The sequence below is a fragment of the Thermobia domestica genome, chromosome 17 (assembly GCF_964235325.1).
Source record: "Thermobia domestica chromosome 17, izTheDome1.hap1.1, whole genome shotgun sequence".
Lineage (NCBI taxonomy): Eukaryota > Metazoa > Arthropoda > Insecta > Zygentoma > Lepismatidae > Thermobia > Thermobia domestica.
In genome coordinates, this window is record NC_137470.1 from 169,914,829 (window position 1) to 169,942,272 (window position 27,444).

At 37.0% G+C, this 27,444-nt stretch overlaps 1 protein-coding gene across 3 annotated transcripts in view; it reads left to right on the forward strand.

Moving 5' to 3' along the window:
- Positions 1-27,444, forward strand: part of MCPH1 (Microcephalin) — a 148,204-nt gene that overhangs the window by 89,163 nt on the left and 31,597 nt on the right. For all 3 annotated transcript variants that reach the window (XM_081744609.1, XM_081744607.1, XM_081744608.1), the window contains exons 3-5: positions 6,663-6,772; positions 15,737-15,925; positions 21,495-21,665. In XM_081744609.1, coding sequence (XP_081600735.1) covers positions 6,663-6,772; positions 15,737-15,925; positions 21,495-21,665 — 470 coding nt within the window. The remainder of the gene's footprint in view (positions 1-6,662; positions 6,773-15,736; positions 15,926-21,494; positions 21,666-27,444) is intronic.

Sequence of the window (27,444 nt, forward strand, 5' to 3'; positions counted from 1 at the left end):
CATGTTATCTTATGAAGATTCTGAAGCCTCTGATGGTGGGAAGACATCCCCTTAAGCTGTAGGTCATGATTGACAGTGGCGTAGTCAGGGAGGATCACCCGGCTCAAGCCCCCCCCCCCATTAATATTGCGATGTTGAAAGTGGATTCCGCTTACATATAGTATGTTCTATTTGTGATCCTGATGTTAGGACTTTTCTTTTTAGTTCCCGGCGTAAGCTGACCGGATGTTGTACTTTTACTTCAGATGTACTGTAATTATGTGTGTGCATATGTAGTACTTTATTCCTCGGTAACTATCAGCTAAATTTAAACCAAATTTGATGCGAAAATACCCAATCATCTAAGGAATAAAGATCACTACATGTGATGGCCGAGCTCGGCCGGCGATAGGCTCGGCTCGGCTTGCCTTGTATGTTCTATTTTATTTCTCCGTAACTACTGGCTGAATATAATCGAAATATGGTGCGCAGGTAGCCCATTGTCCAAAGAATAAAGATCGCTATACTTTACAAAGCGACAGGGCAAAGGACAGGTTCGCCTTTACAACAACAAAAGAACTACGAATATATTTTGTTTGATGGAGGGTGAAGGGGCTGAAGTATAATCTTGGGTGTGAGAATGTGTTCATTTGGCCCTGTACATTGTCAGTTATTCGCTTCAAACGCCATATTTCTTACCTTTTCATGCCGGCATATGTAATGACTTCTATATATTGATTTGCTATATATTACAGGCACGCCACGAAACCTCAAGTCTGAATCCAGCAACAAGATCATATAGTTTTTTTGTTTTTTTCTTTTTCCTTTTCTTTCTTTCTTTCTTTTTCTTTTTTTCTCTTTTTTTTGCAAGATATAATTTATGCAAATGTCTATCGCCAAACTGAAATATTCAGTCATCATTGGCGATCTGGCGATCGAAAATTCCAACCTGGCGACCAATTTGGTACATGGTTTTGTTTTATATTACTTAGGCACCAGACAAGGGTTGGAAAAAATAGTTTTATTTTTTTTAAAAAAAGAACAAAACATGTGTTTAAAACATAAAAAAATGTTCAAAACGTTTTAAACATGTTTTAAAACACAGACAAAAAAAAAACATGTCAAACATTTTGAACAGTTTAAAACACGATTTTTAACATGTTTCAAAATCATGTAATAACTTATTTCTTAGGACTTTTTGCTCTTTACTAGCAACCGACCTTTTCATTTATTTTATCCTGATTAATAACACTGTGCTGGGTACAGAATATTTCAGTATAGATTAGTAATTCTCAACTTATTTCATATTCCAACCCCTTTTTATTACACCCTCTTGCCAGTGATTCTCATAAGTACTTTCTTGGTTGTAATTAGCTTTTTAGGTAGATTTTAAAATCTACCTACTGTGGAGATTTCACACAATCTATCAATATGCATGGTGAAACAAAAGTCCTCACCACCCTTGTGCGTTAAGAACGGGTTGAGGGAGAATGATGAAACTTTTAAGTGGTCTGACACATCAGATAGTGCTATCAAGCATCATGGCTGCCATTTTTGATTGGAATTCAAAATTTCAAATACAAATGGAGTCATGTTACGTGTTTTAAGGCTAGAACTTTACCAGAAATACGCTTGTGCGGTTACTTTAGCCTTAAAACAAGTCATTTCGGAGTTACTGCTTCTGAAAATTTCCTAATTATGCTCTTAGGGGCTAAGATCGTGTTTCATGGAGGCGGGTGTGATTTTTAATTGCAAAAATTTGATTACTATTTCAGAACACTCATACTAATGAAATTATCTTAAAATAATAAATTTTCGAAAAGTAATGATAGTTTGAAGCACACTTCATGTTGTGCTAACTTTAGAATATTTTCTGCAAGCCTATGTAATTGGTTGTTTTTTAAGTCAATAATTCATTGAAGAAAAGTAATATATGAGGCGTTCAGAGCACTATGGATCCAAGTCCATTTTCAATAAGGTTCAGGTTTGCTCAGCAAATGAATTCTATTTCCAAACGTAATATTTTCGCAGTCAAGAGTCCGCAATAAGTATAACTAAAACCACGTTAAAGGCCGTGGGATAGTTTCATATGACAGCCGCTAGATAGAGGCGTCAATGGGGCAGGAGGGCATCCGCCCCCACTCCATCCTGAATTTCAGACTTTGGGGGCAGTTAGGCAGTTTTAAAAACCTTTCGATAAGCAAGATCCAACAAAATAAGTTTGAGGTCCTTACACCGAATAAATAAGGAGGAAATACAGATGATCGAAACTGGAAAGTTGTTCCAAATGATGTCGTTTTTTTCTTCCCGTAAAACTAATGTTAAACGATTCCAAGTTATACGGAGACTGACAAGGTACATTCGCGAAGTGTCCCCTCGGAATTCGTGTAACATTGATTCAAATGCAAAGTTCTCCGTGGCCCAATATGTATTGTACTAATTTAAGCGGCCCATACTGGTAATTTCCATATTTATGGGCCTTCATATATCCGGAATTCAATCATACACTACTATAACACTCGGACACAAAGTTGCTTTTAGTTTCTTTAGATTTCACTGGACATGAATATGGGCATATGCAGAACAAATTGAATCCAGTACTCCTTCTCTGACATATGTTACCCACCTTGGCCGCCATCTTGGATTTAACTTTCGGTTTTTCAAATGGCAATAGGTTCAAATGATACATCAAATTAATGTAAACTTTTCTCGGAATTTCATTGGTGTACTGAGTTTTATCGTAGCTTGTATATACCATTAAATGTCAAGCACTTCATATTGAACCAAATAGAAAGTTGTGCAGGGCCCCGTGTGTATATGCAATCTTTTATGTGTTATCGTTGATGAAATATTCTCTGAACTTATATACATGCAGACACACAGATGTCAATACGGAAATGGTAGGTCTTCACCCAAATCTGGCCGTATCTGGATCTACATTAGGCATTTTGACAGTAATACAATACTTCCTTATTATAGTATAACATGGAAGTAATAACAATCACTCATGGAAATGTAATAAGATTATGACACCTATGTTGTAAGGAGTTTACCAGTTAGAAATTGTTTTGATTTGTCAACACCAAAAACGTAAGCGTAACTGATATTAACCTGCAATGTCTATTCGCAAAGTGGCTGGAGGGAATGAACATGTAATACCTTCCAAATGGTACAAGCTACGGTAAAATACAGTGAATGTAAACGTAAATGTCCGATGTAACACTTGCACCTATTTCCATTTGAAAAACCAAAAGTAAAATCTAAGATGGCGGCCGGGATGGGTAACATGTGTCAGAAGCAGTACTTGATCCAATTTGCTTTTCATATGCCCATATTCATGTCCAGTGAGTAACATCTAAAGAAACTAAAATGAATTTTGTGTCCGAGCGTTATGGTAGTGTATGATAGAATTCCGGATATATGAAGACCCATAAATATGCCAATTACCGGCATGGGCAGCTAAATTTAGTACAATACACATTAGACAGCAGAGAACTTTGTATTTAAATCAATTTTACACGAATCTCGAGGGGACACTTCACGAATGTACCTGGTGAAAACCAACATGTAGGCTACTATATCAACGAATGTCTGCGATATATTAATTTCAGAACCGCAATTTAGAACCGCAAGAACCCTATGTTTGTTTTCTGAATACAACATGAAAAAATTGTTTCCATGATAATTCTTTTATTTACTTTTTAATATCAGTTCTACAAGTAGTACAACCTTCGACTATGACACTTTCTCGCAAGTTAACTTATAAGCATTTAAAAAATACAATGAACATTAAAAATCAAAGGGAGAAAAAGAGACAAAATAAACTGTAGATTACCACATTGCCACGAGAAGTCAAAACATTCACATGAGAAGAAAATAGTCTTGTGAATGGGTCGCACTTTTTGACAATTTTCTTTCTCTGGCAGATTTTTTTTTTTTTTTTTTTTACAAAAATAAGATAAAATAGAAATATGTTTAAAGGTGCAAAGGTGCACGTGCACCCCCTTCCTTGTAAATATACACTACCTAAAGTGAGAAGCTAGGAGTGAAAATAGCAACACTTTCCGAAATTTTCCTCTGTCATGTTTCGATTTGGGCTTAAATCAAAGGGAAGTTTTGCAAAATCGATAGTTTAAGTCAATTTTCTAAAAGTTCAACAAAAGGATTCACCGAGAACAGATACTTAGGATATCCAGGGCATTTCCTCATTCACACCACAGGTGCCTAAAGGCATTTAAAAAAATCCAATTCAATTCAAATGTAGGCCTACTGGTAGTTATTGGTGCACCCCTCAGAAGATCCTTTCTACCAAATCTTGTGTGTTGGTCCCCCTTGATGAGTTTCTCGCTACGCCACTGATGTCTGATATGTATTTGATTTATAAACTAAATTGCTTGCAAGCAAATGAAATGTCCTTCCTGCTTCCCTGGGGGTCAGTATATGTTTAACTTTGGTGAATGTAGCTTCGGGTTTGATCCTTGTTGGGAAGTGAGCTCGAGCTTCAACCACATTGGTCAGTGCAAGACTGTTGTAAAATAAACATATATGGTGACTACCGGCAGTGAACTCCTTCATGCCTAAGCGCTTAGCGTACGCGCCTTTCGCCTGGAAGACCCGGGTTCGATCCCCGGCGTGAGCACATGTGGTTTCGATTCCATGTTAATCAGTAGGTCCCGTGTCATAAAGCCTCGCTGCCGAAAAGGACGTTAAACTCCAAATCAACTCAACTATCGGCAGTGTCATCACAAGAAGTAAAAATCTTATCAATAAGCTTACATTAAAAACTTCACTCTTTGATCATTTCTCTTTTTCCTCTTTTTAAATACAGAGCAATCAAAGTAATGCTATTCTCAAAGGACATGTACCTGAGGGCTTAAGGCAGCGTTTCCCAACCTTTTTCAACTTGCGGCACACTACAGGTGTAACTTAAATTCTCGCGGCGCACCCATATATATATATATAATTACCGTGGTATTTTAATGTGATTACCAATTTCCTTCTTACAGAGAAGAAAGCTCGATCACTGATTTTCCCCCGTGCTAAATCATTATACTTATTTTTCATTCTAATTTTAAAATAGAAAACAATAGCAATGAAATATAGGACTCGGGTTTTTAAAAATCCGCTTTCTCTTTCGAAAACTGTATCTAACCTCTAACTAAAAGGGAAGATCACTAAATAACGAACAAATAAACAAATCTCCTATACTTCTAAAACACAAATGTAGGTAATTTGTATGCATGCTTGCTTTGTTGAATTTATTGAATGATATGTTAAAATTTCAAGTTACGAAATAGTCTGCAACAATAAAGAAGTAATAATGGTCATGACAATGATAAATACGTTTTTCAACATTAAAAATGTACAGAAAAGTAACACAATATGAAATTTAAAATTGTAGATTTATAGTAGAGGTTCATAGTAATATGAAATATAAATATAAATTTTCCCCTATCTTGCAATTTGGTTCGTATAGAATTAATAATTTGTTTCGATTTTTTCGCGGCACACCAGCGGCCCATTCGCGGCACACCGGTTGGGAAACGCTGGCCTAAGGTGTTTACTGAATCTTAAGTATGAGGAAAAAGAAAACAGACTGAAAAACGTGGAATTTATTTACTAGTATAATGGAGATTCTTTTAAAGCCAACCTTAGACTCCCTGTCGCCAAGGATGTTTAAACGTTACTCAAGCGTAACTCCAAGTCCATCAGAATTGAAGAAGATGAAATACAGGTACAAAAGGTAACCGATAAAGAAAAGAGAAACATAGAAATGGTACTCATCATAACAAAAATATGTCTACTTACACAAAAATGTTCTGCAGAATTTCAATACGTTTCATATCGCTAAAATCAAGGAACAAAACCCTTTGGGTTCGAGAGAGAACTGGTATTCAGTGGAACCAGTTTTATCTTAACAATCTCAAGCAGGTACGACATACGTGGGTATTTCGAGTAACGCTAATCCATTGGTGACCGTAACTACAATACCAAAATACAGAATGTTCCATTGAGTAACGTTACTCAGCGTAACATAATTCAGAGCGTACCATTTTAAAAGTTACACTGACCAATAACGTTATTAACTAGGTGCAGAAATGGGTTACAAAATAGTAACCGTAACAGATAACAAATTGTAAATATTGCACATTTCGTTAAGTTATCCACCCTTGGTTACAACATTTACCACAAACCTCTAAGTGCAAAATAGGCGTACGCGCCTATGCAACATGATCGCTCAAAAAACTGAGTGAAAAATAACTTTTATAGTCACTGCTGGCGGTCAAGTCTCAAGTCATTTTCTGAATGTGGGCTGTGGTGGCTTAGTGGTAGAACGTTCACTTCTGGTGCTTGGGGTCCCTGGCTCGATCCCAGCTCTTGTCAAGTGGGCTTTGTAGTGGACAAACACTGTGTGTGTGAGTTTTCTCGGGGTTCTCTCGTTTCTTCCCACTTTTCTTCATTCTACCATTCCATTCATTTCTCATCATCGCCGTCTCCTTTAGCCTAGCCGGCATAACCGTGGGACGTACAACTTAAAGATTTCATTTCATTTTTTCATTCTCTGAATGTTAATTAGAATGTTAATCGTGTTTTAGTCTGAAGGTTTTTATGTGAATTTGTAGTAAAGTTTGAAATAGATGTGTTTTTAATAATTTATTGAAAATACTTTTAATTTCATGCAGGTGTTGTGGCATATGTAGAAGTTCGGTCCAGAGGAGAGAACAGATCCCAAGGCATTAAAGCCGAGTTGCGATCCCTTGGAGCAAAAGTAGTGGACAAATTCACACCAGAGGTATTTATTTATTTATTTTATCTTTCTTTTCTCATCTATGGGAATGTAGTTGGATTCTGTCCGTTAAATGTCTAGTCAAATGTTCATGTTCAGGATTGTCCTCTTGGCACCTCAAACGGAACTTTAACGTTGGAGCCAGCGGGAGTGGGTCCTGGGTCCTCCACACCAAGGTCGAAAATGTTAACCTTTTATTCAGGAAGGAGCTATAACAAACCGTAGAAATTTTGCAGCTAAAGACGAATAAAAATTACTTTTCTGAGTAAAGGCTTTTTTGAAAAATAATGAAGAAGCGCGTTTTTTTATTACTTTAATTTCCCCTGAAAAAAGCAACATTTATTTTAAAATAATACAGTAAAGCCTGTCTTTAGTGGAATCTAACGGGACACGCAAAAATTTCCGTTAAAAATAGGTTTCCGGTTAACGAAGGTAGACCTATGCAAAAGAGAACAAAAAATACGTGCATATAGTGGACATACTGAGATAAACTAAGGTGCTGTACGTACCTTAGTCAATTTATAGTATTTATTTCTACTACGCATTAATACACGCAAAACTTACAATCAAAAGGAAAAAAAAAGAAAAGAAAGAAATAATGTACACACTTTAACTTAATTTTTTCAATAGTAAAGGAGCGTTTTCTGTACACACAGCTGCATCGATGGTTTCCACAGAGACTTTAGCCTGGGAAACCATACTAACAAGTAAACCTTACGTTTGGGTGAATCGAGTTGCTGAATGAGACACATGTGAGAAAGTAGTACTAAATGTGGTCAGTATTTCAGTGAAGTTGTAGGTGCGAAGCTCCAGGGGTTTAGGAGATACAGCTACCAGAACATCACATGCAAGTACAGAATAGTCTTCATACAGTTGGAGGTAAAAGCTCTGTAACACCTCTTGTAACGACAAAAGGTGAATAACAGATCTATGGGTATATATTAGAACTAGGGGGAAGTCATATAGTAAGGGTACACCTGACGGCTGCCATCTTTAAATCCGCCATTTTGAATTAAGGTTAAGTTTTTAAAATAGGAATAGGGTCATGTGATACATGATTTAAGGCTCAAATTTAATCAGAAGAACAATGGTGACGTTAATTTTGATTTACGCGCAAATGGTAAAAAGTTACAGGGAAATTAAATATTGTTGCAGCATATGTATTAGTGCTTTACCCTACCTTGTGTTAATGATAATAATTAAATAAAAAGCAGGTGGATAAATATTAGGTCTATGGTAAGAGTTCCCTTGATGGCGGCCATGTTCAAATCCGCCATTTTGAATCAAACAAAAATTTTAAACAAAACGCATAACATTGACACCTTATTTATAGCAAATTTTACCATAACTCCAACGGTATAACCATTTATGCTTTATCATTAACCAGCATTTGTTATCGCATAAACAAGTTGCTAATTTAAAGAAAAATGACCAAAGTGGAATTGAGTCATAATTGAACTTGGGTCTTTCTTCCAGAAAAGTCCTCAATTAGTACAATTAATATGTAGTTCAGAAAAGAGTGCATGACTTGCACAAATGCTCTGCTCACAGTGAGCATACCTGACAAAGGCAATCGAGTTACACTTGACACGTTTGTCGTTAACAATTCCGTCAAAGCAGTAGTCGTAAGGATCGATCCATTTAATTTTGTGCTGGTTAATGATAAAGCAAAAATGGTTATACCGTTGGAGTTATGGTAAAATTTGCTATTAATAAGGTGTCAATGTTATGCGTTTTGTTTAAAACTTTTGTCTGATTCAAAATAGCGGATTTGAACATGGCCGCCATCAAGGGAACTCTTACCATAGACCTAATATTTATCCACCTGCTTTTTATTTAATTATTATCATTAACACAACATTTACAAGGTGGGGTAAAGTACTAATACATATGCTGCAACAATATTTAATTTCCCTGTAACTTTTTACCAATTGCGCGTAAATCAAAATTAACGTCACCATTGTTCTTCTGATTAAATTTGGGCCTTAAATCATGTATCACATGACCCTATTCCTATTTTAAAAACTTAACCTTAATTCAAAATGGCGGATTTCAAGATGACCGCTGTCAGGTATACCCTTACTATATGACTTCCCCCTAGTCCTAATAAGTACCCATATATTTGTTATTCACCTTTTATCGTTACAAGAGGTCTTACAGAGGTTTTACCTCCAACTGTATGAAGGCTATTCTGTACTTACATGTGATGTTCTAGTAGCTGTATCTCCTAAACCCCTGGAACTTCGCACCTACAACTTCACTGAAATACTGACCACATTTAGTACTACTTTCTCATATGTGTCTCAGTCAACAACTCGATTCACCCAAACGTAAGGTTTACTTGTAAGCATATTAGTGTAATTTCGAAGTGACAGACCTTATTTTCTTACATACCTTATTGCTCTTCTTCCTCTACTTCCTCTTCTTCTTTCAGACTATCCGTATAATTCTCAACTAAAGCGTGTATAACCACCGTGTCTGCTTTGGTTTGCACATCACTGTTCGTTTTGCTAAAAATATATCTAACCTCTCGTAGGATGTTCAAACACTTTCTAAATGCTGCATCCGAAACTTGAAATTTTCCGTTAAGAGGCTTATTTTGATTTTCGTTGTTCGCGTAATACAGTTTCCGTTTAATGAAGGTTATGTAACACTATTTTCGCCAGTAAATTCACGGGATTGTGAAATGTTTCCGTTTAACACAAGTTTCCGTTAAATAAAGGGTCCGTTGAAGACAGGTTTTACTGTAATTTATTTTAATAAAAGCGTATAAATAAAAATGAAATTGACTGACTAACGGAACATATTACTATTTTTTCTTAATTTAACCCAGCGAAGCGGGTAATTCATGCTAGTATTTTAATAAAAATAATAACTAACTAACTCTATGGCCTATGGAACCTGGAGGTTCAATGCCGCGTTCACAAAAGCTCTCCACTGACTTCTATCCTTAGCTAACTGCATCCAGTTTCTACTTTGTATTCCAGTCTCTGCGAGATCCATCTTAATATTGTCCTATCTGGGCCTAGGTCTTCCTAATGGTCGTTTTCCGATGGGTCTTCCAGTCAAGACTTTGAAAGCGTTTCTACTTTCTTCCATTCTAGCTACATGACCTGCCCACCTAAGCCTCCTAGACTTGACGACCCTAACAATGTTGGATAAACCATATAAATTATGTAGTTCCTCGTTATGAAGTTTCCTCCATTCCCGTTCCGAATATTCGTTTCAGGATCTTGTTCTCAAATACTTTTAGTCTATGTTCAATAAAAATAATAATAATTATTATTATTTTTAAATAAACGTTGCTTCGTTCAGTGATTTTTATTTCTAGTTTTAAGTTATTTAGGGTAGCGAAGCTAGTATGAACCAGGTGGTTGTGTACTTTCCAGTATTATATCCACAGCAGCATATCTCAAATGTTCCGCTTAGGTTCAACATTAATCCAAAGAATTATTATTATTATTATTATTATTATTATTAATAATAATAATAATAATAATAATAAGAAAGAGAATTACGTATCACACACTAGTTAAGATTCTTACAGGTATAGAATATGCAATTAAATATTACAAAAATTCTAATAAATTATATAGATGTTATAAAATATTCTTGATACACTTCAATTATTAAATAGTATTCACTTTAGTCAGACTTTCTCTTTTATCTTATATTTCGCGTGTTTTAGTTTGTGCCAGCTTCATCAGAGTCTCTCTCACCTTATGAAGATTAAGTCAAGAAATAATTTACATGTTGGTGTGGAAAAGTCCAAATAACTAATATTGTACGGAATGTACTAAAAATACACCGCCAAATCCCAACTAACTTTTTAATCAGTTATTAAGTACAAATTTGTAGTCTTATTAAGAATAATAACGATTTTCTTGTCCACTTTTTATTATTATTATTATTATTATTATTATTATTATTATTATTATTATTATTATTATTATTATTGATATTATTATTATTATTATTCATAGTATCCAGTTCTCTGGTTTTTTAATTCATGAAAAATTGCTAAAAAAAATTGTGGTTGATCAAAAAAGGACCAAGTAACAAAACGGAATATGAATCACTTCTCTATTTAATTCTCATAAAGGCCAGGAGATACCAGGGTGTAAAAAAAATCATGATTTTTTTTTAAAAAAATCATTTTTGTTGATTTTTTTTAATTTAAATCAAATCTTTCTCCTTGTATAAGACAAGTCGCGAACTGAAGAAAGAGCATTATAAATTAGTATTGAATGCTAATTATGCCATTTAAGTGAAAGTATTGGGGTTGAATTTTGAATTATCCCAAGTCGTTCACCTATATCAATCCCAAACAATGTTTCTTAACCCTTTTAAATTATGTCTCTTTTTAAAGGTAAATTATAAACTTTCAGTCAAGCAGCTACAGCATCATCCCTATTTATCCTAGAATCATGGTACATATATCACTCTCTTCACAATAGAACAGCATTTGAAACGGTAACATTCACATTTCCCTATCATGTCCCTGAAGCAGGAAATTTTGAGAGAAACCGGCATTTTTTTACTTTCCTTTTTAAATTTTGATCCCCTCTGGATTCCCCTGTGTTAACGCACAGATCTCAAAATCAACTGGGAAATACTAAGGGGTGTACTAAATGTGTGTACAAAATTTCAAGCTTCTATATTGAGTAGTAAGGGTGAGGAAACTATTTAACAATGAGCTAAGAACATCCCCACAATGTCCCAGATGACCCGGATGTAATATAAAAATGTCCTCAGACATTCCTATTTATCCTAGGATCAAGATTTGTACATTATTCTCTTCAGGATAAAACAAATTTTCAAACGATACCCTTCAAATGTCTCCATCATGTATCTGGGGCGGGTAAATTACGAAAAAAGGAATTTTCTGTTAAAAATATATTTCTTTTATAAATTTTTATCTCTGTGGACCTCTCCCCCTGTTTTAAGGCAGAGACCTGAAACAAATCTGAAAAATACTGAGGGGTGCACTGAGTAAATATGTGAAATTTCAATCTTGTAGGTGCAAAAGTAAGCCTGCAAAAGATAATATCCCCCAAATACCCCAGATTCCCGTATAAAACAGGATCTCAGGTAACAGTTTCCTGAGACATCCCTATTTATCCTAGGAGCATAGTACGTACATCATTTTCTTCAGAATAGAATAGCCTTTGAAACGGTACCATTCGTATGTCTCCATCTGAGGCGGGAAAATCACGAAAAAAGCTATCTTTTGTTAAAAAACATCCTTTTTAAAAACATTTTTTCTCCTCTGGACCCCGCTGTTTCCACGCATAGATCTGAAAACATCTGAAAATTATTAAAGGGTGCACTCTCCATACTATATTCAATATATCCATAAGAACAGGCACTTTTCCGGACAAATGGAAAGAAAGTTTAGTGTGCCCAATACCAAAGTCTGGAAATAAAAACGAAATACAAAACTTCAGACCTATAGCTATATTATCTCCTTTTGCCAAAATTCTTGAGAGTATTTTATATGCACGAATTCTGAATCACGTGAAACCAGCTATATCCATACATCAACATGTTTTTTTTTTAACGCAATTGATCTACTGCAACAAACCTAACAGTTGTAACAAATTTTATAGAAACGGAGTTAGACAAGGCGGCCAGGTAGACGTTATTTATACCGACTTCAGTAAGGCATTCGATGTCGTGGATCATGATGTTTTAGTTTCGAAATTAGCAAGCCTAAGCTTTACAAAGTCGGCAATTGAATATATTGTGTCATATTTATGCAATCGGAAACAATCTGTTCTATACAAGGGTCATACCACTGAAAAATTTGCTACTCTGGGGTTCCTCAAGGATCTCATCTGGGTCCTCTGTTATTTCTCCTACTTATTAATGATATTCCGCTTTTTATTGAAAACTCCGAGATTCTCCTATTCGCTGATGATCTCAAATTATATTCTAGAATTAATTCAACTGAAGACTGCATACAACTACAACAAAACCTACAGAGAGTTCAAACATTGTGCGATGACAACAAATTAATAATAAATGTATCTTAAGTGTAAATCCCTTTCTTTCACGAGAAAAAGAAATCCCATCACCTTTGACTATACATTGAAAGAAACCAAACTGTCTAGGTCAAGTACTGTTAAAGATTTAGGTGTTGTTTTTGATCCTGAATTAAATTTCAATCAACACATAAATATAATAACAAACAGCGCATATAGAAACTTAGGTTTAATGTACAGAATAGGGCAAGACTTTTTCAGTGAGACAACGTTAGCAACACTTCATTTCACACATGTTAGATCAAGATTATAATATTGTTCTACTATATGGACTAACAATAATAAAAAATACTCTCAAGAAATAGAAAGCATTCAAACGAAATTCTTGAAAATGCTTACATACAAAAGACCTAGTTTTTATTCCAAATATTTTTCCTACAATAATCTAGTAAACAATTTTAACTTTCAAACTTTAGAAAAAAGAAGATGGATGTTAGACTAGTTATTCTTATACAAGTTATTAAATAATAAGATTGATTGTATGGAGTTGATCTCGAAAATATCACTGCGGATTCCCACTTGCAAAACCAGAGTAGAGAATACAGGTACATTTTATTGTGCGAAAGCCAGAAGCAATATATTATTTAAATCCCCTATGTGGAGGCTGTGTACGTTATATAATGTCATTGTACATAAATTTTGATAAAGTGGATGTATTTAGTTTATCAGAAAACAGGTTCCGATCTTATTTAAAACAAGAAATTGTCTATAGAAATAATTAAGAATTTTATGTATGTAACATTTACTGTATATACACAACACTATAATTGGGCAGTAAGTCTGTTGTGTTGTATATATTAAATAAATTACTTGATATGAACGAGTGTGCAAAATTTCATTCTTTTGGGTGCAAAATGTAACCCGCCAAAACATAATAATAATACGCATAACAAAAAAATATCTTTATAAATTTATAACTTTATCACACACTATGTCTCAACGCAGAATGGCGTGAAAGCATATGTTCCAAAATGCCTCCAGTCTTGAAGAAAACGAAGTAAAAAGCCTTATTGGTACTTTTTTAATCGAATAATGAAGATTCTACCCTATCACCTAAAAATAGGTGATATAATTTAAAAGGTTAGGCATTAAGGAAAAAGTACAGCAACGTTTATCAAAATGACACTTTTTTTTTTTTTTTTTACAAAAGTTACTGATATTTGGCAGAGAACTTATTTTTAAAAGCTCAGAACTACACAAATTTGGGGTATGAAATACATAAATTTCGCCTAAAGTTATAAAATTAACTTTTTTTTTTTTTTTTTTTTTTTTGGAGAGGGGATAGGACCCCTCTAAATACACCCTATTATCTGGGAAGAAACAAAAGCACAAAAAGAATTTTCGTCTTAAATGTCGATGGTGATTTCTCCGTTGGAATAATTAACAATTTAAAACCCAAAACCAATGTTACGAAATGAAGACAGCAGGATTGCTCCGTTACTTGTTCAAAACGGGATTTTCCCTAATGATCCTCTGCATGACACTTGTTTTCATACTATACTGTACATTTGAGTCTCATTGTATAAGGATTATTAACTTCCATATAATCCAAATAACAGAACAGAAACGGGATTTTTACTTATTTTCACTTTAAATTAATTTCTCTCGGAATTCGATTTAAATCAACGATTTTTATTAATACTATCCTGCCTCTGAGCTGCATTCCACGAGTACGGTATCTACGAAACCTTGATTACCCTATTACTGTTTTTGCGTACTGTCACAACTTTTTTTTACTGATAATGCAAGTAACAAACTGTGACGGTACAGACAAGTTGACATATTTTGACATGATGTGGAACTTGGGACCACGGTGGCTCACTGGTAGAGCGTTCACATCTGGTGTTTGGGTCCCGTGTTCGATTCCAGCCCCCGCCAAGTGAACTTTGTGGTGGACAAACACCGTGTGCGTGGGTTTCCTCGGGGGTTCTCCCCTTTCCTCCCACTTTCTTCATTCCACCATTGCATTCATTACTCATCATCACTGTCTCCTTTAGCCTAGCCGGCATAATCGTGGGACGTAAAACTCAAAGATTTCATTTCATTTTTCGGAGCATTGAGGTTTCTTATTCCTCTGTGCTTAGCTTGCGTCGGGGCCCTGTAGAGATCATGCCCTAAGGTTGCACGGTCTTGGTCTACCTTTTGTGTACCTTACATTAGAGAAAGTTATATTGTAGTATTTCTGTAAATACTGTTGTATTGTATTAGAAGATTTTAGAATACACCGATAGTGGGAGTCGATTCCGGACTCTACTGTATCTAGCTCTAACTATTCCCACAAAGGAAAGAAGTTTACAATATTCACATTTCTCAATCTGTTCTTGCACAGTTTTACTGAAGATTTGGTTGAAGAATCTGTTTCTAGTTATTGTTTATTCATAAGATGTAAAGATAGATAGATTACTCTGCCCTACTCATTCAGTCATTGCTTCTCTGTCTCATTGGTGTTCTGATACACAAATCCTTGCGAAATCTAGATATTTCGTCTTTAAGCTAATTACGATAACAATATTAATGATAGGAACAATGGAAGGGTAAGGGGAAAAACCAGGAATGTCCATGTGTGTGCTTTAACGAGTGCTTTGGTCTATATGTTGGGGACTCTTGGTACTATTTCATTGCGTACAATAACGAATGAACAACAACCTTTAACTTTATTAAGTGATTGTTTGTGTAATTCAACCCTATTCATTTTGTACGCGGTTTTCAATACTAAAAAGCCGTTTTCTCGAAAATATAGTTTTGTGACATTCCTTCTTTTTTTTCCCCTTCCCCTTCAATTGTACAAAAGGTACCTATTTACTGGTCATAAGAATTAAGGTAATGCTTTTATTTTGTATAGAAGACTATACTAGCAGATAAGTACCTGCTTACCATTACTTCTAAAAATAAGGCAAGATTAATGTTTTTATTCTGTAATTTGTAGGTTACCCATGTGGTGTTTACAGATGGACGCCTGTGTACCTACAATCGGGCGCTCAAACAAAAGGTGCCTTTGGTGTCAATTCTTTGGATTGAAGCGTGCAAGGATGCAAACCATATCGTCTCCACGCGAGGATATGAACCATACGATTTGGAGAGGTACAAGAACCCGGAATTGTACAAACGCATGAAAGTAAGTAGGAATACTGACTACAAATATATTTTAGAAGCCATAAAAATAGTTACTTTTCTGCTTTCTTTTGTAAATTATTCTGACTGTTATACTTTCCTAAGCCTTTGTGTATCTGTACAGCGTGTCCACAAAAACACTCCGTGATTTTAATTGGTTATAAAATGAAAACGTATTGGAAAAATCACTTTTTCGCTAGGTAGGGCCTATGAAGCGAGTAAGTTAGTTGAAGTATCAATTTTTTTCCCACCAATATCATACTTTTTCTCCTAACGTCGCTCAAAAGCAAAAAGAAATGCATAGCGTTCTCGTGCTCCAAATCATTATGTATTCTGTACAGTGGTTAAAAAAAGTTATTGCTGGCATACGTAACCACTGTTTCTGACTTCAGTGAGTACTCCTTAAACTAACAGAAGTTTGTTCACTTACACAACATTTTCCACGTCTGTAAGTGTTTTGTGCGCAAGTTACTAACTATTGACTTTGGTTCGACGAATCTATAAGGCATACATTTCTATGGTTGATAGTATTCCTAGAACCCAAATGTGTTCCGTTTGTGCGTAGGTATCCATTTTCTACAGATTAGAATAAACTTCATAATGTACAGGGTGTGTCTCAGAAGTCACGAAAAGTATTAAAAAAAAAAAATAATAATAATAACAATATCTGTACAAAGTTTTAATATTCTTCAAAATACTGTCTATGAGTATCTACACATTTTTCCACCGACTCTCCCATGCCGATACGCCCCTCGAAGGCTACGATGGGAATCTCCTTTAAAGCTGTTGTAACAGCCGCTTGGATAGCCTCAGTGTTGTCAAAACGGCGTCCTTTGAGTACTTTCTTGATAAGGGGGAACAAAAAGAAGTCGGGCGGAGCTAGGTCGGGGCTGTAGGTGGCTGCGGTAGCATTGCCACGTTATTCTTCATAAGGAAGTTACGGACGCGCAGAGACGTGGCTGGGCAGATTGTCGTGATGCAGCAGCTAGGTAGTGGCGATGCCTTATCGCACATGGGTGACATTTTTCCGTAGCCTTTCCAGAACATCCACATAGTAGGGCAGCGGTAATAGTCTATCCTCGAAGTACAAACTCTTTTTGAACCACAACCGTAGCATCGGAAAAGACAATCAACGTTGTCTTCAATTTGGATTTGCTCATTCTCACCTTGTTTCGGAAACGCCGGGGTATGCCACTGGGGACTGGCGCTTCATCTCTGGGTCGTATTAATATGCCCATGTTTCATCACCAGTTAAGTAATAATGTTCAAATAATCCGATTCTATTTCCACATGTTCCTTCAATTCACTCACGATCAACACTTGATTGGCCTTTTGCTCTTCTGTCAACAATTTGGGGGCCATCTTGGCGCACGCCTTTCAAATGGTCAGTTCTTCTGTAATGATGGGATGGACAATGGTTTTCGGAATGTTCAGACTGTCAGCTAACAGCCGAACATTCATTGGACGGCCAGCATTGAACAACTCACGCACACGAGTCACATTTTCATCAGTTTTCCTTGATGATGACCATCCAGACCGGGGGTTATGGTTCACCCCTTCCTGGCCCACTTTAAACTTCTTCATCCACCTCGTAAGTTGCACATACGAAAGAGGAGACTCCCTGGAGGCTTGTTTAAGCAGTTCGTGAATTTCTGCAGCGTTTTTGTCGAGTGTTGTGGAGAACTTGATCGCCAAACGTTGTTCGAAAGTATCTGCCATAACGTAGTCTCAAAACGGGGTACACTAAATCAGCGATCCTGTCGCCACCGATGCTTGGAGTAGACTGACCAAGGGTGCGCTGCAAAGCTGAGGGTTCCACCCACCGGACTCAACACGCCCGAAGTTGTTGCGACCTAGTGGGGCGCGGCAAAAATATGTATTTCATGACTTTTGGAACATATCTTGTAATTAATTAAGCAGCGTTTGCTTTTTTCATAGCGCATTGAGGATAATGATAGTAGTTTGTCCAAACCGTATGAATTTACTTCCATTACATACATAATAAGTAGATAAGTATACATGACTTGTGTTATGGAAAAAAAAAGTTGCGTTTGAAAAATGTGAAAATTTGAAGGATTTGAGGTATGTAGTTAGTCAAAAATCTAAGAATGTAGTGTAAAGTTCTTCTTACGCAAGTATAGGTAGAGGTAAATTATACAGGGAACTTTTTTATTATTATAGAATTTTATTACGAGGGGGAGTCAGAAAATAAGTTTCACCAGGCGACTGTGGACAGACGCGGGGATGCAAGATCAAAAATAGCATGTGACATTAAAGATCAGATGTACCTTTATTTTTCCACATAAGTACCACATACATCGAGAGATTTGTCATACTGGTTTATAAGCTTCGAAATACCTTCCAGGAGAAATTCATGGCTCTGCTTACGGAAGAAGCGTCGAACAAGTTCTGTGACTTCAGCATTTCTTCCAAAGAGCCTACCGCCGAGTCTTCTTCATCCACCATCCTGACAATTTCGTCTGTAGTGGCCGTGCACGTCGCTCTGGCTGACGCCGCTCCCTGAATTGTCGACACCATCTCCGCATCATTTGTTTCGACATCACATTAGGCCCATAGATTCTACGAGGCGGTTATGGATTTCTACTCCCGATACGCCACGTGCCCATTCATAACGGACAACCGCTTGCATTTTCTCCTTTGACCATGACGTCAAAATGCGCCTTCTCTCCATAGCTACGAGGCTCAGCCGGAGAGACTCGTCTCAGCTTTGCGCAGGCGATGCGACGGCGCCATCTTCAGAATCGCGGGCGAACGATACCCACTTGTGTGTTGGGCGTGCAACCGCTGTCTTGTCTTCCCCATTCCTGTTCGCTTTTCGCTCCTGGGGAAAACAAGAGAGGAAACTTATTTTCGGACTCCCCTCGTGTGATTTTTTTTTCTTTTTATTATGAATAGTGTAATAGAAAATCACGTTAATATAAATATTTACTAATACTAGGTAAAAAGAGGTATCCAAAGGCTTAAGCAGCCTAGAGAAAGATCTCCACAGAACTCCAAGCAAGCTAACTGTAGTAAATTTCAAATGTCTAATGCTCCACGCAACCAGAGAGGAGTTTGAAAGCCATAAAGCCCAACGCAAGCTGGGTAGCTGAAGTTAAAAGTCCCATAGAGTTTTAAGCAAACTAAGTGGGCAAAAAAGGAGGCCTAAAGCTCCAAGCAAGCTAAACGCTTTGGGCTAGGTAACTCCTACAACTGCAAGCAAGCTAAACAATAAATAAATAAATAAATAAATAAATAAAAATAACCAGTTAAAAACTAATAGTAGTTGCTGAGGTTCTTCTGGTTTCATAACTACTCCAGTGTAGCGGTGATACTGGTGGTCATTACATAATTGTTATATAATCAGTGGTAGGGTCATTGGTGTCCTTGTCTGCTACTGTAGTAAATTGTAGTAAAACGCACATGGTTAATTTTTATAAATATGAGCACATGTTAATTATTAGTAAATAGTCATGTGCAGGATATTACAGTAGAAATGAAAGGAAGAATGAAATTGGTTGATTAAACTGACCTTGTCATTTTCTTAAATACATAAGATGTAACCGTAGATTGTAATTTTTTTTATAATGTGTGTGATGAAGGCAATTATAAATTGCCGAAACTGTAACCGAGATTAGTACCATGTTTCCCTAAAAATGAGCTGTAACGTAATTTTTCAGATTGGCCTACTCAAAGAATAAACTCTACCCCAAACCTTGCAACAAAACTTATTGTGCGCGTTTCTTGCAACGATGAGAAAGCACGCTAGTAATAATTACGCTCCGAGATGGCAGGCACAGTGTCTCCTGCAAATGAACTTTAATCTGTTTTTTGGGCAAGATAATAATACAAGATTAGGTCTTGTTTTCGGGAAAAAACTGTAATAACAATTGGTCAGATTTCAACGTTTATGTTAATGAAAGGAGGAAACTTTTTTTTTTTTTTTTTTTTTCATCAGATTCTCTGTCGGTGCAAATTCAGTAACATAAAGAGTGAAAAAGTGAATGAATGACTGAGCTGGAATCCGTACCCAGGATCTTCGGTATACCGTGCCGATGCGTTAGCCACAACGCTACCCAGTACAACCACACTGTATCACTTCTAAAGTCGATGCTGTCTGCTCACACTACGTGGCATGTCCCACAGGCTAGCTGCTGTACTTAGACAATCCATTGTTCATATATTGAAAAAAAAAAAAAAAAAAAAAAAAAAACTTTTGACGATTGTAATTTCGTATGTTAATGAAAGAAGTGAACGACCGATTTTTTTTTTTTTTCACCCAGATTCTCTGCAGTTGCGAATTCAATAACACAAAAAGTGAAAGACTTGACCGGAACGGGAACCCGGAATCTTCTGCAAACCGTGCTGATGATTAACCACTATGCTATTAGGTTGTAATAGAAGCCATGTGGTTTGAGTAGAGAGCACCGACTACAGGAGAGAGGTGTTGTGTCTATTCTGGGAAGCGTGCTGGTTATCTTAGTGCTTAACGCATCTTCACAATCTGCCAAAAATCCCGGGTTAGAATCGCGGTCCAGCCATTCACTTTTTCACTCTGTGTTACACATTTCATCGTTGTTTAAGGGCCTATCTTGTTGCAATGATGTGTACAGACTTTGGGGGAGATGGCTTAAAATTCAGCTCAAATATAGAAATACCATGTATATTCTATATTCCAAAAGGAAATTGTCCTAAAATGGACGGAACATAGTCAAAAGCACGAAATATTCACATTAACTTCGTGCACTGAAATGACGAGTCTACCTCGTCATGGCCTTCCGGTGCCAAATGGCACGATGACGAGCTACACTCGTTATAAACTTTAAACTATTGTAGCATCACGTAGGGTTCCTATATTGATGTTCTGAAAGTTATATAATGATAATACACTATATCCATAATACTTTTATAACTTACACTTCAATTATCAGAATTCAGAAAATAAATCGTAGTGGAAGGGGTTAATGTCAGTGGAAAATGAATGAAAATCAAATAAGTCCTCCACTTATCTCAAAAACCAAGAGAGAGATGGCTGAAATTCAGCTTAAACGTAGAAGAGACTGTGTAGATTGTATATTCCTAAAGCAAATTGCTCTAAATTGGATGGAACGTAATAAAAATTACGAAACATGAACATTAAAGTCAATGGAAAATCAATGGGAAAAAAAGGAGAAAAGAAAACGAAGTCGTCCACACATCTCAAAAACTATAAGAAGAAGATGACTAATTGAAAGCATATTGCAGAGACATAATGAAGAGCTTAAAAACTGTAGCACGTAAGGCAAATGTGGATAGAACATTGTTAAAAGTGAAGTTATTTCGAAATATCCATGGCGCGCCACGCGGAGGTTACGTGCTTGAAATATCTCACATCTGGATTTGGAATCTCCAGACTCGATTTAGCACATAACGTCGCTTTTGACCTCATCCCGTGACACAGTCTGCTCCTTATGGCAAACAGGATAGGCCCTTACTGTATATGTAGTTCTAAAGCTAGAATGAGCAGTATTCATTTTCTATGTTGTTGGTTATATATATAATTAATTTACTTGTTAATTAATTTTTAATTATAGATATTGAGAACTATTCAACCTGGTTACAAAAGCCGAGCGAAACGCAAGCGGAAGGAATTTGTTCCGACGTTGCCAGTGGAACTTGAGGAAAAGCGCGAACCTTCCCCAGAGAACAGTTTCATCGCCCGGATCATGGAAGAAAGAAACAAACCAAAACCTACGACGCCAAAAGTAAGTTCTGTTCTTATAATTCAGTATCGTTATCTGCTGAAAATTGAGTTACTGAGAACACACGCAAGTGTTCTCTGGTAGTCAGTTTTTTTTATGCAGTGAATTATTTGTTAACTTTGTTTTTAACCCTTTCCAGAGGTGTTTTCTTTAAGAAATGGTACAGTGATCAGTACAGTAGAGCGTCGATTATCCGAACGTCGGTCAACCGAACGACCGCTTAACCGAACTGTGTACTCGCTCGCACCTGTTACTCTCCCACCCTACCGTCCATCATCCCCCTCACTCCCAAACCAAGTTTCCCACAGTAGTCGCCGCACTGAGCCACCGCTGGCGGAACATTGCTTCTAATGGGGCCTTCATAAGGCGCTGCTGACCGGCCAAGCCGCCAGTCGCTGTGTTTCAACAATCAGCACACTTCTTTTTATGAATAAATTTACTGTACAGTACTTCTTTTTGGCAAATAAACATGTACAGTTCGATTATCCGAACAAACCAGTTTTCCGAACACCCATGTCCCCCAATTACTTCGGATAATCGACGCTCTACTGTACTTTGAATTAGAATGACTGTATGAAATTAAGCATGTTGATTTTTTTAAAAAATGTTTACTTGGCATTTACCAAAAATTTTTAGTTTTCGAAATTATACTTCCTACTGCTTATGGTGTGTCACTATAAAATACTCACCAATACTATATAAATAAATAAATAAGTCTCACCCTCAGGAAATGCTATTACCTTCGCCATATTTACAGCCTACGGCGCAAGAAGAATATGTATACAAAATTTCAACGTTCTACGCCCCATAGTTTCGGAGATCTGGCGAACGAACATAAATATATATTTAAGCCCCCCCATCCTCTCTTAGGACACATTATTCCCAAAACCTCGTCTTATGTGTAGCCTTGAAGAATGTTTATACGACGTTTCAAGGTTCTACGTCTAGTTGTTTCGAAAATTTGGCGTACAGCAAGAAAAAACATTAATGCTCCTAATCCCCCCCCCCCCCATACGTATTTCACAAAAAAACGTCTTTTTCCAGCCTAGGGTGCAAAGGGAACATTTCCCAGGAATTTCAATGTTCTATGCGTAATAGTTTCGGGGATCTGATGATGAGTGAATCTCTTTCTACTTTCTTTCGCTTTCTGATGAAGCAGTTAGCGAAAGAACTTGGTAATGTATTTTATTGTATAACTAGCAGCGTTCACCCCGCTTCGCTGGGGTCACCCCGGAACGCAATAAACCTTGTTAATTAGATAATTTTTACTTTTTCGCTTTCAAGTGATATGATAAAAACCATAGTAGATTGCAGTAAATGTTAACATTATATCGCCTGTCATTTATGTTAACCCGCCCCGCTTCGCTGCGGTCACCCCAACCCGCCCCGCTTCGCTGCGGTCATCCCGGAACGCAATAAACTTTGTTACTTAGATAATTTTTACTTTTTCGCTTTCAAGTGATTTATAGCGCCTGTCAGTTATGTTAACCCGCCGAGTCACAGGGTCATGCGGGTTGCATATAAATACGTTTATTTTTATACCTATGATGAACTAATAACAAAGGATTTGTACGTATGGACACCTGAATGGTCAATTATCTCAAGACACTGGTAATTGAAAATTAAAGTGATATGATAAAAACCATCTAGGGTCCACATCCTAACAACCCCCCAAAAATGAAAGAAATCGGTTCAGCCGTATTAGCGTGATGAGCGAACAAAGGATTTTTTGTACGTATTGACACCTGATTGGTCAATTATCTCAAGACACTGGTAATTGAAAATTAAAGTGATATGATAAAAACCATCTAGGGTCCAAATCCTAACAACCCCCCAAAAATGAAAGAAATCGGTTCAGCCGTATTAGCGTGATGAGCGGACAAAGGATTTTGTGCGTTCTCTTTTATATATATAGATTATGATTTCACTATTTTTTGATTTTAACAAATTAGTTTCCAGAAAATTCGGAAACACCACACAACATTAAGCAGCGGAAAGCGTTAAAATTTATCATGCACTACCAACATTTTGCTTCTCGTATTTACTTCTGAGTCAGTTTTCAATATGGTGTCGCACCAGGAGATAACTTTTCATTGCTCCGTTTTGAAAGGTCCAAATCTGATTTCATTGCACCATGAATTTTGTGCACTGTGAAAAAATAATTAAGTGGTGCCGGTTTGTGAAAATTAAAAGCTTGTGCAAACACAAGAGTTCTACTTCATGCGTCTAATGAACTGTGAAGTGTTTCAGTGAAGTCACTACACGTCAGTGATTACAGCAAATAGAAAATTAGACATGCCAAAATCACAGTGTGGAAGATACATAAATAGGATTAGTGCAATCTTTGACGCTAGCAAAGTTAGAAGGCCTAACGTATTAGGTGATGCATTTGAAAGCAATTACAGGAAAATCTTTTCATAGAAAGATTTCTTCTAGCAAGCAACATTCCAGGTCAGTGACAATATAAACTGTACACAATGTCTTATCTGAGGAACCGAACAACCACGTGTGAAGACAGAAACACTAGCGTGACCCTCCTAAAATCAGCTTTCTTGATGCCGTGTCTTGCAAGTGCACAGCCCATTTTCTCACTAAAGCAACTGTGACATGTTGGAAAATTGTCACCCCAACTGAATAATAATTACGACAGTTACATTCTACAACACGACATTGCTCTTCCTAACGCAAATAAAGAAATAAAATAACAATGGATATTTTCATAATTGATTTATGGAACATTATAGGGTTATTAATGAAATACTTATAAAATATGAACAAAATCGCTTGAGTCGTTTCTGAGAAAATAGTTTGAAAAGAACTCACCCCAAGAATAAAATACCCTTGGAGATTTTTTTTAGAGCAACTGAGCGTTCCCTTCTAAGGTTATTAGTGTAACATTTATTTATAAAAAAATTATCTCAGTCGGTTTTAAGAAAACTGTGCGCGAAAGAAAAAAAAAAAAACACTAAACCACGTCTTGTAACTTTTTTCAGAACAAATGACTTATGCTCTATTGTCATTTTTTTAAAAAAATGAAACGTGTACAAAGGATTATCAAAAAGTTCGTGCAATCACCTGGAAGAAAATAACTGTATACTTTGGAGACCCTTATTGGCATTAGTTCTGTTCTGTTTAGACGCTGTGCTTTGTGACACATTTTGCCTACGGTTCTTCTCCTTGCTAAGCCGTTTTTGTAGAAGTCGGCACTTTGGAAAACACGTGCGTGAAGTCTGCACGTTTTTGTAGAAGTCTTGAAACACTGTTTCTACTTCAGAAATGAAACTGTACCTATTGTCAAAATAGCCCCCCTTTTTAGTCATTTCTGAAAGAAAGAAAAGGGAGAGAGAGAGAGAGAGAGAAAAGAGAGAGAGAAATCACTTGGTGATAGGTTCAGCCGAAGCCAAGTAATATTGTTTCACAACAGAAAATTGAATAATCTCACCTTTTAAAATTCGCTCTTAATCTCAAGTCGCTCTTTTTATACAAGATTTCACTTGATCTGTCTTACACCGTGTGCGTGGGTTTTCTCGGGGTTCTCCCGTTTCCTTCCACTTTATTCGTTCCACCATTTTCATTCATTTCTCATCATCACCGTCTCTTTTATCCTAACCAACATAAGCGTGGGACGTAAAACTGAAAGATTTTGATCTGGTTTAATTACGTCGGGGAATGCTCAATTTAAGCATTCATTGAATAAAAAGGTTAGCTGTGGGGTCAGTGTATATTTACAATGTTTTATGTGATCTTCGTTGATATTTAATAATTTGTCTATTATTATTATTATTATTATTATTATTATTAATGTAATGTAATGTAATGTAATTTGACTTTTGATAGATGTAAGAAACGTACTATGTGTTGGTGTGTTTGTTAACAGTTTAATAGTATCATTCTATTTTCTTTCTTTTTTTAAAAATTAATTTTATTTCCTAGTTTATTGGCTATTTCTGTGAAATGCCGGTTTAATCCCTCACAAGTAAGTGAAGATACCTAAATATTTATGTCGTCATTGGCTACTTTCTAATGCTTTTTTGTTGTGTTTACCTTTTATTCGTATGTTATATGTGACAAGATATATATTCGGTTTCATTGTTGGAGAATATTGTTTTATTTGATGCAATACTTCAACTTAGTTTCTTTTTTAATTTTTATAGAAGCTAATAGAGTATGGATCCGATTCTCCTACGGTAGGGAAACCGTGTTAAACATGTAGTTGGTGGACGCAGGTGGTGGTGGCGTTGGAAAGGTTCGGTTCTTCTGAGTACAATGGTGGTATCCGAAATTTGGCCCCGGCCATGAGACCCCAGAAGTGGTGTTCCGAAGTTTTGGGCAGGGCCCCTTCTATACGCCTATGAAACATGAAGTCCTTAGACGCGGGTGGCGGCGTTGGAAAGGTCCGAATCTTCTAAATACGACGATGATATCAGAAATTGGGTCCTGGTCCCGAGGTACCAGAAATGGAGTTCTGAAGTTTAAGGCTCAGGTTCTCTCTGTTCGCCTGTTAAACATAAGAATTCTTGGACACGAGTGGTGGCATTCGAAAGGTCCCTGTCACCCTAGCACATTGGATATGTCAAAAATGGGACGCGAGCGCTGAGGCCCGAAAAACGAGGTCCCGATGTTTTGGGCTCTGGTCCCTTCTATTTAACCTCTATATTAAACATAAAGTTTTTGGACGAGCGTGGTGTGTTGGAAAGGTCGCGTCCCCTGAGCACAATGGTAATACCAGAAATCAGGCCCTGGCCTCGAAGCTCCAGAAATGGGATCCAACAGTTTTTTTTTTTTTTTCTCGCTCCTTCTATTCTTCTGTTCCTATTAGACATAGAGTTGTTGGACGTGGGTGGTGGCGTCGGAAAGGTTCTGGTCCTCAGCACAGCGGGATGTTAAAAATCGGGCCCGGACCCTGAACCCTCAAAAATGGGATCCCGAACTCTTGGGCTCCGATTTCTTCTATTCGCCTATTAAACATGGAGTTGTAGGACGCAGCTCGCTTGAGCACAACGGTGATGTCAGAAATCACGGACGAGGCCCAAAGTTTTGGGTTGTGTTGTTAACCTTTGCTGTGGCGTAATCTTAATGCCTGATTGCGCAAATTGAAGCCATATATATAGCTGAATTGATGGTTTTATCTCACACAGTCAGATATTCAGATTGAGTCACAACAGAGATTTACAACACTACCTAAAACTTTGGGGACCGGACCTGATTTCTGACATCACCGCAGTGTTCAAAGAGACTAAGACCTTTGCAACGCCGCCAGCAACGCCCATAAACCCTTTGTTCAATAGGCGAATAGAATGGGTCCGAACGCTAAATTTCGGGACTCCATTTCTGGGTCTTTGAGCCCAGGGCCCGATTTCTGACATTACCACTATCCTCAAACAAGACGGACCTTTCCAATGTCACTACCCTCGTACAACAAATCATCCATATTTAATAAGCAAATAAAAGGAACCCGAGTCTAAAATTTTGGAACCTCATTTCTGAGGCCTCAGGTCCTGGGTTCCATCTCTTGCATCATCGACGTGCTAAAGGGACCTAAACCTTTCCAACGCCAGCCCCCATCCAACAGCTCAATCCTTAAAAGAGAAATAGAATGAACCCGAGATCAAACTTTCGGGCCCCATTTGTGGGGATTCGAGGCCAGGGCCCGATTTCTGACATGATTACTGTGCTTAGACGACTCGAACTATCCGAAGCCACCATCCTCGTACAAATTCCATTTTAATAGGCGTATAGAAGAGACCTGTGTGTAGAACTTTAGGACTCCATTTCTGGGGCC